Source organism: Tupaia chinensis, unplaced genomic scaffold (assembly GCF_000334495.1).
Source record: "Tupaia chinensis unplaced genomic scaffold, TupChi_1.0 Scaffold000273_1, whole genome shotgun sequence".
NCBI lineage: Eukaryota > Metazoa > Chordata > Mammalia > Scandentia > Tupaiidae > Tupaia > Tupaia belangeri.
This window is the reverse complement of record NW_006159755.1, coordinates 996,061-1,011,087: the sequence shown is the minus strand read 5'-3', so window position 1 is coordinate 1,011,087 and position 15,027 is coordinate 996,061. Positions and strand designations below refer to the sequence as shown.

Genomic DNA, 15,027 nt, shown 5'->3' with positions numbered 1-15,027 from the left:
TAAAAAAAAAAAAAGTCCCCACAGATCAGAGAAAGAAGGTGCCCCTTGTTTCCCACAGCGCCAGTCTCCCCCCAGTGCTCCCTGGGAGGTGGAGACAACAGCCACTCTGAGGTGTGGGCACTGGGGAGTGAGGCCCCGACCCAGACCCTTCCCTAGGACTGAGGACAGGAAGAGGGGCTGTGGACTGCTGGGGCCCCAGGAGGATAAAGGATGGGAGTTAGCGTGGGGTACTTGCCCCAAGTTTAAAAAAATAAAATTTCTAAAGAAATTAAAAAAAAAAAAAGCATTAGTGTCTTGGCCTGCTGCCCTCCGCCTAGTGCCCACCCTGGCCCTGCGGCCACCTCTCGCTCAGCCAGTTCAGAGCTGCGTGTTCTCCTCCTGGCTCTCGGAGTCTGCACTGGACAGGTGCCCACCGCTCCCAGGCGCGTGACCGTTGCTGGCACAGACCACGAGGGCCCTGTCCCCAAGCCCCTCTGGCGTCTCGCCCAGCAGGCTCCGGCGGATCTCCTGCCCCCCCGGCCACTCCTGACACTCCTGGGCCAGCTGGGCCAGCAGCTGCAAGAGGAGCATGGTCACCGGGAGGCCAGGCCACCCTGCCCCTGCCCACCTCACCATGGCCTCACCTTGGGCTCTTCTTCCGCCAGCTGCTGGAGGACCTGCTGCTGCCCAGACGCGAGGCGATCATGCCGCTGCCTCTGGGCCTCCTCCAGCTGTGAAGTGGACAGGGACTCAGCCGAGGGACCTTGGTGGGGGGGGACCCTGGGGCTCTAGCTGGGCACTGCTGCAGACAGCTGGCTTTGGACATGGTGGGTATCAGGGGCTGTCGGGCCCAGGGGAAAGGCTTCAGATGCCCCTGGGGGCAACCTGGCACCAGGCTAAGCACCAGGCTGGGCTGTGATGAAGGAAGGAAAGGGGTGGGGTGAGGGTGGGCTGGGCGCCTCACTCACCCGACGGATGGAGTTGACCGACTCGGTGATGTGCCGACGGTTAATCTCTGTCAGTTCCCTGCGCAGGAGAAAGGCAGGTTGGGCTCAGCGTCCAGGTACTCCGCCCTGCTGCCGCGCACCCAAGAGGCTCTGTGCCCTGACACCCTTACGCCTCCTTCTTGTGTTTCTCCCTCGTCTTGGCCTCTGAGATACTGTTGTGGCGTTTCCTGTCCAGGATCTTCTGCAGCTCTTTCTTTTCCCTAGAGAAGCCGGGAGGAGAGAGGAGGGGTCAACAGCAGGGCCAGGGCTCCACCCTGCCTCTGGTACCTCACTGCCAGGACCCTCTGCCTCACCTCTCGTTCATCTCCTTCAGCCTCTTGAACTGAGCCACATGAGCATCCAGGACGACCTCCCTGAGCCGCTGCTGGGCCTGTGGACACAGGACGCCTGTGGGTAACAGGGCTGCCCACAGGTCTGCTAGGGGTAGGTCTGCTAGGGGTAGGTCTGCTCTGGCTGCTGTAGGACCCTCACCTGTCTCAGGTGCTCCCGCCTCCGCTCGGCCTCTGCATCTGCCTGGGCCTCCCTCAACTCCAGCAGACTCTGCACCTGTCTGTTCTGGAACTCCTGATACCGCTTCACTTCTTCCTCCTCCTCCTTTGTGTCCTCCATATCAGCAGCCCCGCCTCTGTGGGGAGAACCCTTCTGGGGGATGCTCGGGTCCATCACAGGGAATTAGGCAAGGCAGGGGAGGGCAGGGCACATCCCAGCTGGCAACGGCAGACACCACCCTGGGGGCGAGGTCTGTTAGGCAAACCAAGAGGTCCATTAGCTCCAACCAAATGATGGGAGCCTGTTTTGGTAATGTGCTCTTCAAGGGGGACCTCAAAAAAGGTGTCAACCCCTGGGGGGAAGAGGGTGGGAGTGTGGAAGCCTCTCCTTTCTTCTTTGCACCTAACCCTCTTCTCTGGGGGGCCAGGGGCAGCCCCCGGCCATCTCGCCTAGCACAGAGACCCACACACGCCAAGGCGCACAGCACGCGTAGCTGCAGGCAGGCTGGACACTCACTGGACTCCTGGCCGGGGCCGGCCCCTGCTCTCGGCCCGGGCCTGGGCCAGGTTGTCAAGCAGACGGCGAGTGAGGGCCACCGCCTTCCGCTGGTGCTTCTTGTGCAGCTCCCGTAGCTCCCGCTCCTGCCGGCTGCGGAGCTTCACTAGCGCCTTGTGCCCTCGCAGCTCGTCCAATGGAGCTGGGGCCACCTCTGTGAGCAGCAAAGCACAAGCCTGGGTGGCAGGTGGGCCAGGCAGGCAGGCCACCCTGCCAGAGCACCCCCCCCAAACAGGCCCCAGCCCTACCTGAGAGGAGGCTAGCAATGAGATCCTCCCGCTGCCCTGGAGAGCAGAAGGGGCTTATGAGGAGCTGGATGGGGGCAGGGCTCAGCCCACCCCTAAACCAGCGAATTCTTACCTGGGCTGCTGACAGAGGTGTTGGTGGGAGAGGCAGCAGGGCCTGGGGGCCGGCGGGAGGAGGTGTCCAGTGGGCTAGGGGTGGGGTTTGGGGATAACTGGGACCCCAGCTGCTGAGACTGGGTCTCCTGGCATGTCTCTGGGCCAGCCTGGGCCTGCGGGGGAGAAAGCAGAATGCTCTTTCCAGAAATGCTGTTCTCTGTAGGCTTCTCTCCCTCACAATCTTCTGGGGCTTCCCAGTGCCCCTGGACAGCTTCCCTCTGCCTGCTTAGCTGCTAAACTCCTCTTTGGCAACACTGACTATTTGGACATCTGCAGGAGAAATAAGGTCATAAAAAAATGTTTGGGCCAACCAGGTTGTGTGGTGGTTAAGGCAGATGGATCCTACATGGCCAAATGCATGGTTCAAGGCCTGGACCCAGTGGCTTGAAAAACATGCTGGGATGGGACAGCAGATGGTATAATGGTTACACTGGACGCTCACATGGCCAACTGTGATTCGAGTCCTGGAACAGCCAGCTGTGATTCGAGTCCCGGACTCCATAGTTGAAACTCATGCTAGGCGCAGGTGTGTACATGTCCACAATCCTGAGGGGAGACTGGAGGAGAAGGGATTGTGGCATGGCCATCCCCCCTGGGGGGTGGTTTTTTACTTTCTGTCTCTTTGTCTCTCCAGTAAGCACAACACACACCCAATAGCAAAAACCTCTCTTTTTTTTTGAGAAGTTTTTTCTATAGGGTCTGTGCGCTCGCCAGAAAGATAGACAGAGAGAGATAGAAAGCGAGAAATCACCCCCCAGGGGGGATGGCCATGCCGCAATCCCTTCTCCATTCTCCTCTCGGGATCTTGGGCACGCACGTACACGCGCCTGGTGTGAGTTTAAGCCACCGGGTCCGGGACTCGAACTGCGGTCGACTACATGGGAGTCCAGTGACATAGCCATTATGCCAACTGCTGGTCCCGCAAAAACCTCTCTAAAAAATAAAAAAAGAAAACTTTTTTAAAAAAGAAAAGGAAGAAAGAAAAACATGCTGGGCATGTGTGCATACATGTTCAAAACTCTGAGAAGAAGAGATTATGGCATGGCAATTCCCCATGGGGAATGCTTTCTTTCTTTCTCTCTCTGTCTCTCTCTCTCTGGCGAGTGCATACACTATAGCAAAGAAAAAGGAAAACAAAACAAAACAAGAAAACTTAGAAAAAAACAAGCATTTGAGACCAGCTGGTGGTGTGCTGGTTAAGGCAGCTGGATCCCACATGCCCAACTACGGTGAGTCTCAGGCCCGGCCCCCCCAAGAAACACCCCCGGTACGCTGTGCGCATGCCCCAAATCCTAACTAAAAGGAGGGAGAAATGGAGAAAGGATTGCCATGGGACCATTTCCCATGGGGAGTGCTTTCACACTCTCCCTCTTTCTCTCTCTCTGGCAAGTATGCATGTCCTCTGGCAAAAAAGAAACCCCAAACTAAATAAAACAAAAACAAGCATTTCTAGACCCCCTCCCCGCAAGGGGTGCGGGGAAGGTCAGGAGATGCCAGGCCCGTGGCACATGCTCAGGAACGCTCAGACTGCTCTGGAAGAAGCCCAGCCAGCCCTAGTCTCCTCCCGGCTCCATGTCCTCCCCCCGCCTTGTCCACAGTTGCTCATCTTCCTCGTCGCTTAGCTCCTGATTAAATCAACGAAGGAAGTAACCGCGGAGCGGGCACCAGCTCTCCCGCTAACAGTTCCAAGCTCCCTGCCTGCCGCAGGCCCCCAGGGACCGGGTCTGGATGTGTAGGTAAACCTCTGCTCCCGACCCCTCCCCGTGGAAGCACCGCCCAGCTCGTGGCTCCCAGGACCCCACATTTTAAAAGCTTCTGTGGCTTCAAACTGCCCTGATGATATGACTGGGAACCCTGTACTGCCACTGTGACCCTGCTTGAAGCTGGAGGAATCCCAGCCTGATCTAAAGGCCTCTTGAATACAAAGGGTTGGCTCTCATCTTAAAACCCCCAAGGCTGCCAAGCCTACCAAGCGAGACCAGAGGCTCCTGTACCATGCAGTTACTGACAGCCCCGCTACGGAGGCAGAAATGAGGGTAAAAGAGCGAGGCCAGGCTGTTTGAGCTGAGAGGTCTTGGTAACTTGGGGCCTCTGTGTCCCCATCTCTAAACTGAGGATGTCAGTACCACTCAGATGGGTGGGAGGGTTACGTGTGCAAGGTGAAAAGCGCTCACGCCAGGCCTGCCAGAGCTGGCACACAGCATTCACTTGCCTTTATTCTCTGGTTTGGGTGAGACAGAAGGACCCAGAAAGAGGAACAGGGTGAAAAACGCATACATACAGCTGGAGTCTGCAGAAAGGCACTGAAAAGCCCGGTTTGGGGAGAGGGGCTGGATGGAGCAGTGCAGGGGGTGGAGAGCAGGGAGGGCTGTGGGGCCTGCTCCACAAGGGCCGGCCCAGAGGTCAGCCTTACCGCCCTACCCACACCCACTCTCCCCATGACCCCTGGATCCCAGAGTCCAGGCAGGCCTGAGTCCTGCCCCCCTCTAAGTCTGTCCCCCACAGCTACCCTGGCTCACCTCACTCTCCCCAATGAGGGCAGCCAGCTGCTTGGCCCTCTGGTCCATCAGGCTGACATGTTTAATAGGGTTGATTAGAGCCTCCGCATAGTCTGGGCAGGAGACAGAAGGTCAGAGTCTCAGACACAGAAACGCCCCCGGGGCCACACCCTCCCTGCCAGCTCTGGTCTCCAGGAGGGACTACAGAACCTGCCCTCAGGGCCATTTGCCACCCTGGATCAGGGCCACCAGGCTCAGTCCTGACGGCAGCCTGTCCCCCTCACTCCCCAGCCCAGCCCTACAGTGCCCACCCCCAGCTCACCCTGGTGGTCGTCAGGGATATAGTCGGAGGCCTCAGTGTAGATGAGCAGGGCTGGCAGGCACAGCGGCTGGTTGGCCTCGTTCCGCAGGCAGACGTAGTGGTACCCTGGCGGGCAGGAGGACGAGGTCAGCTGGGCCCGGCTGGGCCCCACACACAGTCCCAGTGCTGCCCAGAGCCCACCCCCACCTCACCTGAGCGGATGGCTGACACGGGCAGGATCCGGTGCCCTACGAATTTGCCGCCCTCCTCAAAGGCCGCAATGCGAAGGGAAGCCAGCGTGGGCAGCACCACCTGTGGGCCCAGGCACGCTGAGCCACGAGGCTGACCCACAGCCACCACGGCCCCCATGCCACAGCTGACCACAGCTGCCGAGTCCTAACACTGGGAGTGGGCCCTCAGACAAGGCCATCGGTCACCATGGCCACTGAGCTGCTGGCTGCTCTACACCCCTGTAGCCTGGCCCAGCGGATGACCAGGGCCACTCAGGACAAGGTCCTGTCCCTGAGACAAGAGGACAGGCAGATGGAGGCCTCAGGGCTTCCATGGGACAGGTCTGGTCATCACCAGCTTAGAAACTTCAGTGAGCTGTGAGTCTGGAACTGAGGCACCGCCCAGCCCAGGCAGGGAGCAGAGGTGCTGCACATGAGACCGTGGGCAGAAGGGAAGGGCCAATGTGAGTGGGGCTGTGCCCTTCCTGCCCTGGAGAGTGGGCAGGCTGCGTTCGCTCCTGCTGACACCCTGTCCTGACCCTGGGACACACACGCCTGGGAAGTCTTGGCAGCCCTCACTTTCCAACCCCCAATCACCTCAGTGTGCCTGGCTCCCACTGAGTGCCCGGGCAGGTGTGTGCCAGTTTGGTGCAGGGGCTGGGCTCACCTTGGGGAAGTCGAAGGGCTCCTCGTCCCACACAGGGTTGAACGAGTTCCCCTGTGAGGTCCGTGTGCGGTACTTGCGCCGTGTATCAACGGGGAGGCCAAACATGTCCACCTCCACGTAGATGCCCACCTTCCTGTCAGACAGGAACTGCCCCGAGATCACCTGGGGTGTGCCAAGGAGGGTGAGGCAGCTGCAGAGTTCCATCCCGACACACCCCCCAGGGCACCCCCAGCCCGAGCCCTCTTGGGTCTCACCTTGACTCGCAAGGCATTGGCTACAATGCCGTCCACGATGACCTCAGTGAAGGGGTCAAAGGACTTGTCTGGACGCCGCATGAACTCAGGCTTGAGCAGGTACCCGCTGCGCCCATTGTACTCAAATACGCCCGCGTTCAGCTGCATTGGCAAGTCTGGATGAAGACACGGGGAGGGCGAGGTCAGCAGGCAGGAGGGGACCTGGAGTCAGGCAGGACAATGCCAGGCAGGGGACCCAGGGATCATCAGGGGTAAGGTGGAATTCAGGGCCCAGGGTCACGGTGGGATGGAATGACCTCAGAGGTCAGGATTTAGGAAAGACCAGACCAAACCAGGCAAGGAATTTAGAGTTGGCCCAGGTCAGGAACTGAGGATTTTTTTTTTAAGAGAGATTTTTGCTATAGGGCCTGTGTACTTGCCAGAGAGAGAGACAGAAAGCAAGAAGTCACCCCCAGGGGAGATGGCTATGACGCATTCTCTTCTCCATTCTCGGGATCTTGGGCACACATGCGCAAGCACCCAGCATGAGTTTTAAGCTGTCCGATCAGGGACTTGAACCCTGGTAGTCTATGTGGGAATCTGGCAACGTAACCATTATGCCATCTGCTAGTCACAGGAACTGGGGTTCTTTTTTTTTTTTTGAGAGGTTTTCGCTATAGGGCGTGTGCGCTCACCAGACAGAGATATAGAGACAGAAAGCGAGAAATCACCCCCAGGGGGGATGGTCACGCCACAATCCCTTCTCCTCCATTCTCCTCTCGGGATCTTGGGCATGCACCCACACACGCCTGGCATGAGTTCTAAGCCACAGGGTCTGAGACGCGAACCGCGGTCGACTACGTGGGAGTCCAGCGACATAGCCATTACGCTAACTGCTGGTTCCCAGGAACTGGGGTTCTTAATCAAGATCTGAATTTAAACCAGGTCAGAGATCCATTCAGGTAAGACAAACAGGATTACAGGTCAGGGTCAGTGAAGCTGAGAGTCAAGGGTCAAGGCCAAGGTGGGCCAGGGCTCACCCAGGGTCTGGAAGTTGAGCGCCACAAGCTGGCAGCCTACGTTCCAGAAGAGCTGGGGCATGTAGTTGGAAGAGTCCACACGGGTGCCCTTGGGGTAGATGCGGCTAAGCTGCTGCTTGTTGTATCTGAGGGTGGCAGTCAGGGGCCACTCGGGACACAATGCACACCCCTCTGTTGGCATCCACCCCTGTGATTCCCAGTCGCTGGCAATTCTGCCCAGCCAGGTCCCCAAGACTGTCCAGCCCTGCCCAAACCCCAGACTAGGGTGCCGAGAGCCAAGCCCCTGTGTAGGTGGCCTAAGGGGTAGAATGTCCGAGCCACCTGTGAGTTCCCCAGCCATGGCTGCCAACCCACAGCACCCTGGGAGGATACTCCACAAACTCCATGGGGCTCTTCGTCAGCTGCTCCATGGCCTTGGTCTCCACGAAGGACGACATCTCAAAGCACTTGTTCCTCTCTGGAGGGCAGGCAGTGAGAGGGCGTCAGGCCCAGCAGCAGGGCCGGGCAGGGTGGCTCTCACCACCCCACACCCCCCACTCACTTCGAGCTGCCTCAAAGGACTTGAACTTGACGGGCTCAATATAGTTGACAAGCGTTGACATCTCCTCAGTGGCGTTGACCTCACTGCTCGCCGTGCCCTATGGCCCCAGACCCAGGGTCAGTGCTGCTCCACTCTCACCAGACCCCTACTTCCCACCACTGCAGGCACAGTGCCCAGTGTGAGGGCCCCTGCCCACACAGCCCCATCTCCTGGTCTGACAGCCTGGTCCCACCTGCCCCAACAGCCTTCCACCTGACAATGTGCCTGGACTCCTCCCCTCCCAGCTGGCCTCTTGCCTCCCTGGCTACTCCTGGTCTTCCTACCCTCAGAAGCTGGAGGCCCTCTCCCCAGCTCACATGCACATGAGCCCTAACTTTCTATCCCTAGCCATCCTATCCAATCACCACCTTGCCATCCCCTTACAGAGCCCTAAACTCAGCCTCTGTGAGGAGGAGCTCTGGCCCCTCTCAAGAATGACCTCATGAGACAGTCAGATCAACCTTTTCTTTTTCTTTCTTTCTTTCTTTTTTTTTTTTTAGAGAGATTTTCCTATAGGGTGCATGCACTTGTCGGAGAGACAGAGGATACAAAAAGACAGAAAGCAAAAAAAACACCCCCTGGGGGGATGGCCACACCGCACGCAATCCCTTTTCCTCCATTCTCCTCTCGGGATCTTGGGCACGCACACGTGCCTGGCATTCAGCCACTGGGTCTGGGACTCAAACCATGGTTGACTACATGGGAGTCCAGCAACATAACTATTACACCATCTGCTGGTCCCCAGAATGACCTTTTCCGTCACCTCCACTTCTCATAACTGTGTTCCCTGTGATGACACCCCTTTATCTCACACTGTCCTGCTGCTCCTGCTCTGTCCAGCTTTGCACGTGTGGTACCACTTCAAGTGAACCCACCAACCTGCCTGCGCAGGTCAGGCTCCTGGTCTTCCCATCCTGAACCCTAGCTCACCCCTCCCAGCCCATATCAGGAGCCTAATTTTACACTTGCCTCCGGGCCTGTGTACTCACTCACACACACACACACCCACTCACCCACTCACACACACACCCAGGAGGGCAGAGACGAGGCTGACTTGTTCACGGTCAGCACCCAGTACCTGACACACAGGACGTGCTCTGCGAAGTCCTGGGAAACAAGCTGGTCACCCCTGCCCCTGTGCCACCTTCCGCCTGGGAGCCTAACCTCATCTGTGGTGGGCTTTTTGGGGTCAGTCTGTTCCTCCTCTTCCTCGTCTTCCTCTTCTTCCTCACGGTCTGCAGGTCCAAGGGTGTCAGGGCCCCGGTTCAGGTTCTCCTCACCTAGAGACTTCCGAGGCTCTAGGCTGGGCTTCTCGAGCCCCACCTCCTCCCCATTGCTCAGGCCTGGGCAGCTGTCGGAGCTGGGGGACCCTGCAGAGGCGAGGTCACAGGGTGTCAGGACCACACACAGAGTTTGGGAAGCCTAGAGGGGCTGTGTCCACTGGGTGTGGCGGCAACTTGGATGGGAGCCAAGGGGTATTGTCAGGGCAGTGTGGCCCGACGAGAGGGCAGAGGTCAGGGTCGAATGGCATTAAACTCAGTGGTAGCTCAGGGTCACAGGTCAAAGGTGAAGGGCTGGAGTTACACAGAGCAGGGAGGCAGGCAGGGCAGCTCAGAATGAGAAGTCAGGAACAGGGGACACAGCCTGAACAGTGGACAGTGGAGGTAACGAGTGACACGGTGGAGTTACACGTCAGAGGTCAAATGCAAGAGGGACATAGTAAGAGGTCAAAGGTTAGCTAAAATTAAAACCAACTGGGTAGAGTCAGTGGGGTCAGAGGACATTCCTGAGGGTAGCACCCAAAGTGTGTGGCTGCGGCTCACTGAGGTCAGCGGTCAGGATTCGGGTTGTAAGCTGGCTGGGGGAAGGAGGCCAAGGCGGAGGGGCCGGGAGCTGCACAGAACCGCCTCTCCTCGGGGTGCAGCTCAGCGAGTGAGCACTGGGCCCAGGTCAGAGTGGGGTGACAAGTGGCTGACGGGGAGGAGTGTGCCGGGACAGGCTCAGGGCAGTAAGAGGACAGACTGGGGGTTTGGGGACGGCGTGCCAGGCCTAGGAAGGGGGTTAAGGTGCAAGGCCGGGGTCAGGAGGGGGCTGAGGCTGGGCCAGGGCCTACCGAGCTGGGGAGAGGAGGGCTGGGTGGGGGCTGAGCTCTCACTCAGGGCCGAGTTGCTCTGCTCCAACGGCCGCTTGCGCCCCGAGCTGTCGGGGATGCCCGTGCTAGGCCGGTGCCGCTTCTTGTTCTTCACCAGGATGCGTCCCATCAGGTCCTGGGGGCTGGGCAGGGCGACGCCCGGAGCCAGCTATGGGCCACAGCAGGCAGGTCAGAGCCCACTGAGGTGCCCCTGGCCCCCACACCCTGCCCAGCCTCCAGCCCATACCGGGTACTTGTCCAGTGGGTCGATGAGCAGCGCATCCCCAAAGATGGAGCGGCAGTACTCAGCCATCTTGGCCTGCTGCTTCGCCCTGCAGGGAGAGGTCAGAGATCGCTGGGGACTTGAGGACTACAGGGCAGACCAGAGGCCCGCAGGGCCCATGCAAGTTCCCAGGGTTGGAGGTCACCGGAGCAAGACAATGGTGCCATGGTGGGAAGCTGTCTCTGAGGCAGAGCCCCCCTGCAAGTGTTTCCCAGGACAGGCACTTCGGATCGGAGGGCCTAGCGTGGGGTCCCCAGGTCAGGGCCCACTCACGAGTCCACATGGTTCTCAAAGGAGAGGATGACGGGATAGGGGGAGGTCTTGAAGGCGGTCTCAGCGATGGCCTCTAGCACATCACGCAGTGGCACCTCCGTGGTCATAGTGAAGCCATGGGTGATGAAAGGCTCCTCCTCGGGTGGCCGCCCCTTCCATACATCCAGCTCCACACAGCGGCACCCCCACAGCAGTGCTTGGCGGTACATCTCCACCGACGAGGTCCCAGCCAACTGCCCCGCTGGGGACAAGGCTGGGTCATCACAGCTGCCCGCCAGCCCAGCTCCACACTGAGCTGGGTCATGCTGGGGACATAGGGGCCCCTGTGGTAGCCCAGTCCGGCCCAGGCACATTCCAGCCACCCCAAGCCAGCACTCCTTAATTCACGTGGAACCAGCACCACTGCCCCCAAGGCCCCCAGAGCAGGGTCTGTGTCCTGCAGAGTGGCACAGAGCAGGCTCCTGCCAGGGCTTCCTCCTCCAGGGCTTCTCAGAAAAACACCTACCACGCCTCACTCCAGTCTGAATGGTGGGACACATCCTGACACCCCCCACAGCTCCCAGAGATCTTAACAATCCCTCCTTCTCTCCACTCCCTCCACCAGCCTCTGCCTTGAAACAGCCTCTCTCTCGACCACCTCCCACCTGGGGGACAGCAGGCCCTCCCAGCCCCATATCCAATCTCTCCACAGTGCCTGACATCATCCTTCCAAAAGCATACCAGGTCACATCAACCTCCCCTGCCTCGCCGCTTCCAAAAAGCCTCTCCCTCCCACTCGAGAGAAGTCCACAGGCCCTCCATGACCCAGGGCCTAGTCTGCCTCTCTCTCCAGCCCCTCTCACCATGCACCTGCCCCCCACCCACTCCTCACCCTTCAAAGCACCATGGGATCCCCTACTCCAGGCCTTCACACAGGTGGTTCCAGGCCACGGCCCTTCCCCAGGGAAGCCTTCCTGAACACCTAGGAGGCAGACCATGCAGGAAGCCCCGCTCCCCAGGCAGGCTGGCTGTTCCTGCCTCCATCCCTGGCACTGGCTGAGAAATGAGCCCGTGCTGAAAGAACTGAGGCCAAGACGCAGGAGAAAGAGCGGGCAGAGGGCAGAGGGTGGAGGGCGGAGGGCAGCGGTCCCAGCCCGCGCTCCCTGCTGCTCACCCGTGAGATAGGTGTTGTGTGAGGAGTTGATGAAGTAGGCACTCAGCGGCTGGCTCATGTCTGCACTCAGGTCCAGGGCTTCCAGGGGCAGGATGCCGTTCTCCTCACCTCCCAGGTAGCGGCTGAAGCCCTCCATGGACATCTGGTCTGAGGTGGGGGTGGGCGGGGTCAGCTGGGGCCCCTCATGCTGACCCCCACCCACACCTCGGTGGCTCACCTCGCTCCAGGAACTGCTGGTTGGGCTCATACTTCTCGATGAGCAGCCGGGCCTGGGAGGGCCGCAGCGGCGGGTACAGCACTTCATTGAGTCTTGGGTCCCGTTGCTTCTGGTTGATGAAGTCCATGAGCTGTTCCAGCGTCAGGTACGGCTTGCCCTTGGCGCCTCTGGAGGGGCCAGAAGCCTGGTTAGGCTGCAGCTTCCCAAGTCCCCCAACCCCCATGCCAAGTCTTCACCCTGGGAGGGAGACCTACAGCCTGTGCTGGCTCTAGCCCCACTGAAGGGAATCATGGGGCCTTGGTTTCCCCATTTGCTCTCTGACCAAGCGATGTGTTGAGGAGCAGCTGAGCTACCACTGAACACCCTGTGTTTCCAGACCCTGGGTGGAATCTCAGCTCCACCCCTCACTTGCTGCGTTGGCTCAGGTAGGTCCCCGCCACTCGGTCCTCATCAGCAGAGTGGGCTGCTTAAACCAACCCTGGCAGAGGGGCGGCTCAGACCTATCCACAACGGAGCTGCAGGAATGACGGCTCTGAGCACAACCCGCGGGCGCCAGGTTCCCCACCCAGCCCACTAGCCCCGCTTCTCCTCACTGGGCTAGGCAGTAACTGAGCAGGGGCCAGGCATGGGGCGCAGGGCCCAGGGAGGCAGACCAGCCCCGCTCACATCTCCAGCAGGATCTTGTCAATGTCTGGCCGCAGACATAGCTTGTTGAGGAACCGCTCAAAGATTTCCAAGGAAAACTCATCTGGCCGGATGGACTCACTCTGGGGACCAGAAGGTGTGGTGAGAACCTGCCGAAGCCAGCCGCAGATGCGCGGGTGCCCACCACAGCAACGCACCCTGCCCTGACCCCACACACCCGGTTGAAGTTGAGGCCACAGGACTCCAGTGCAGTCTCCACGCGCTTCTTGTCCGCAGAGAACATCTTAAGGATGCTGGTGCAGGTGGGAGGGGTTGGGGTCAGCTAGAGGGCAAAGGTCACCAAGGCTGGGCAGGAGACAAGGTAAAGGGGAAGGGGGTACTCACTTCTTGACTGGAATCCGTCCATCCTGGTTCACCTGCAGCTTCAGCTTCGTGTATCTGGAGAGGCAGGTGAGGGGGTCATATGCCGGGAATGGCCTCCAGAACCCCCCATGACCCCCCAGAGCCACCCGGGCTCACGCTTTGTGCAGGAAGGTGTTCCGGGAAGCATTCTGGGCCAGGATGTTCATAGCCAGCTTGAATAGCTCCTCGGACCAGACCTGGGGAGTCAGCATCAGGGGAGGGGGTGAGTGGGAACAGAGGCCCAGCCACGGTCCATGCCAAAGACTGGCTCTGGGGCAGGTTAGTCAAAGAACAGCCTAGCACACAGCAGGTGCTCAGTGAGTGAGACCAACTCAGCGATTGCCCCAGCTGTCCCCTCGACCCCAGCCCACCTTGGCTGTGTCATCCTGCACGGCCATGAAGTTCAAGAACGTTGTGTTCACCGGGTCTGGCCCAGCTACTACCGTCATCAGCTTCTCTTCCAGTCGGGCATTGGGGCCCCCAAAGCCCAGAACTTCTCGGATCTTGGGGTCCTGAGTAGGCAAAAGCCAAGAGCGAGGCAGGGTGTCCCAGGACCTACCCCGTGGCTTTGTTCTGATCCTTAGTCCAGGGCCCCACCACTCACCTTGGGCAGGCGGGCATAACGGCCCGTCCTCGTGTCCCTGATGGAACTGATGTCCAGTGTGTCCACCTCCTGGGGAAGCCAGATGCGTAGGTGGGTCTGAGGCTGCAGGGTGAGAGCCGGGAGTCCCCAGGCTCCCCACCCAAGCCAGGGAGTGGCCACCTCCTGGCTGTGGCCCTAGCCTCAGCCCCCACCCTCAGCACTTCCTGTCTGTGGGGCCGTGGGAGAGGCCAGCAGGCAGCTGGGCCCCACCCCCTGGGTGGGTACGGGGGTGTGCAGAGTACTGGGCAGGGTCTCTAGGTCTGAGCAAACTGTGCCAGCACCCGCCCTCACCATGTTGGGTCCCGTCCAGTACAAGAAGAAGCCATTTGGGTCCACGCGCAGAGTCACCAGGTTCCGACTGGAGGCCTCCTGGGGACAGTACACGGCAGCAGGGGTCAGGGAGAACGGCTTCCAGCCCTGGCTTGGTCCTTAGGCCCATCCAGCCGTCCACCCCACTCTTACTGCCAATAAGCTACAATGAAGCTCGTCTAGCCATGGGCCTTTGTGGCTGCCCCAGCCTCAGAACAGAGCCAAGGTCCTGAATGTGACATTCGGTGTCCTGAGTTCTAGGCCTGACACCACCCCTAGCCACAGCTTCCCCTCGCCCAGGATTCTGATATGTGGGCCACTAACTACCTTTTCCTCCTTCCCAGGCTCTGTGCCACTGTGCCCTCTGTTAGGATTGCCCTCCTTCTCCACCCACGGGATCTGGCCCACCTGCCGGGCAGGCCTCTCCTGACCCTCACCCTGGGCTTGGTTTCCCCAGAGGCCTGGCAGCACTGTGATGGTTGGAATCCCCCACCTCCTGCCCTCTTAGACCAGCCACTACGGGATATTCATAGGAGGTAAGCGGAGGGTTCGGAAGCCCGATCCCCCAAGTTCTTCCATGGCCCCTCTATGCCCCTGGGGGCCACACAGTGACCCACCACTCCTTTTAAGTCTGCCTCAAAGCCCAATATCCGCCACTCCTAGGATATTTACAGTCTCAGGGTATATCCCATCTTTTTAATTTTATTTATTTATTTTTTTTTGAGAGGTTTTTGCTATAGGGCGCATATGCTCGCCAGAAAGACCGAGAGAGACAGAGAGACAGAAAGCGAGAAATCACCCCCCAGGGGAGATGGCCACACCCAGCGTGAGTTTTAAGCCACCAGGTCCAGGACTCAAACCGCGGTCAACTACATGGGAGTCCAGCGACATAGCCATTGCACTAACTGCTGGTCCCATCTTTTTAAAGAATTATTAATTTATTTATTACTATGATTATTTTAAAAATTCGATCAGAGAGACAGAGGGAAAG

General features: G+C 59.3%; 1 protein-coding gene across 2 annotated transcripts in view; it reads right to left on the bottom strand.

Moving 5' to 3' along the window:
* Positions 1 to 15,027, bottom strand: part of PLCB3 (phospholipase C beta 3) — a gene marked incomplete at its 5' end in the record, with an annotated part of 19,082 nt that overhangs the window by 1,863 nt on the left and 2,192 nt on the right. Inside the window, 30 exon segments of one of the 2 annotated variants that reach the window (XM_006149936.2) lie at positions 342 to 555; positions 624 to 710; positions 948 to 1,005; positions 1,097 to 1,186; positions 1,280 to 1,356; positions 1,458 to 1,611; positions 1,992 to 2,184; positions 2,279 to 2,314; positions 2,391 to 2,544; positions 4,951 to 5,042; positions 5,252 to 5,356; positions 5,443 to 5,542; positions 6,128 to 6,289; positions 6,382 to 6,536; positions 7,401 to 7,525; positions 7,773 to 7,857; positions 7,942 to 8,038; positions 9,145 to 9,350; positions 10,094 to 10,280; positions 10,359 to 10,443; positions 10,668 to 10,908; positions 11,821 to 11,967; positions 12,038 to 12,204; positions 12,704 to 12,804; positions 12,900 to 12,975; positions 13,067 to 13,120; positions 13,202 to 13,281; positions 13,456 to 13,596; positions 13,689 to 13,757; positions 14,019 to 14,096. In XM_006149936.2, the coding sequence (XP_006149998.2) occupies positions 358 to 555; positions 624 to 710; positions 948 to 1,005; positions 1,097 to 1,186; positions 1,280 to 1,356; positions 1,458 to 1,611; positions 1,992 to 2,184; positions 2,279 to 2,314; positions 2,391 to 2,544; positions 4,951 to 5,042; positions 5,252 to 5,356; positions 5,443 to 5,542; positions 6,128 to 6,289; positions 6,382 to 6,536; positions 7,401 to 7,525; positions 7,773 to 7,857; positions 7,942 to 8,038; positions 9,145 to 9,350; positions 10,094 to 10,280; positions 10,359 to 10,443; positions 10,668 to 10,908; positions 11,821 to 11,967; positions 12,038 to 12,204; positions 12,704 to 12,804; positions 12,900 to 12,975; positions 13,067 to 13,120; positions 13,202 to 13,281; positions 13,456 to 13,596; positions 13,689 to 13,757; positions 14,019 to 14,096 (3,600 nt within the window). 2 annotated transcript variants of the gene reach the window in all.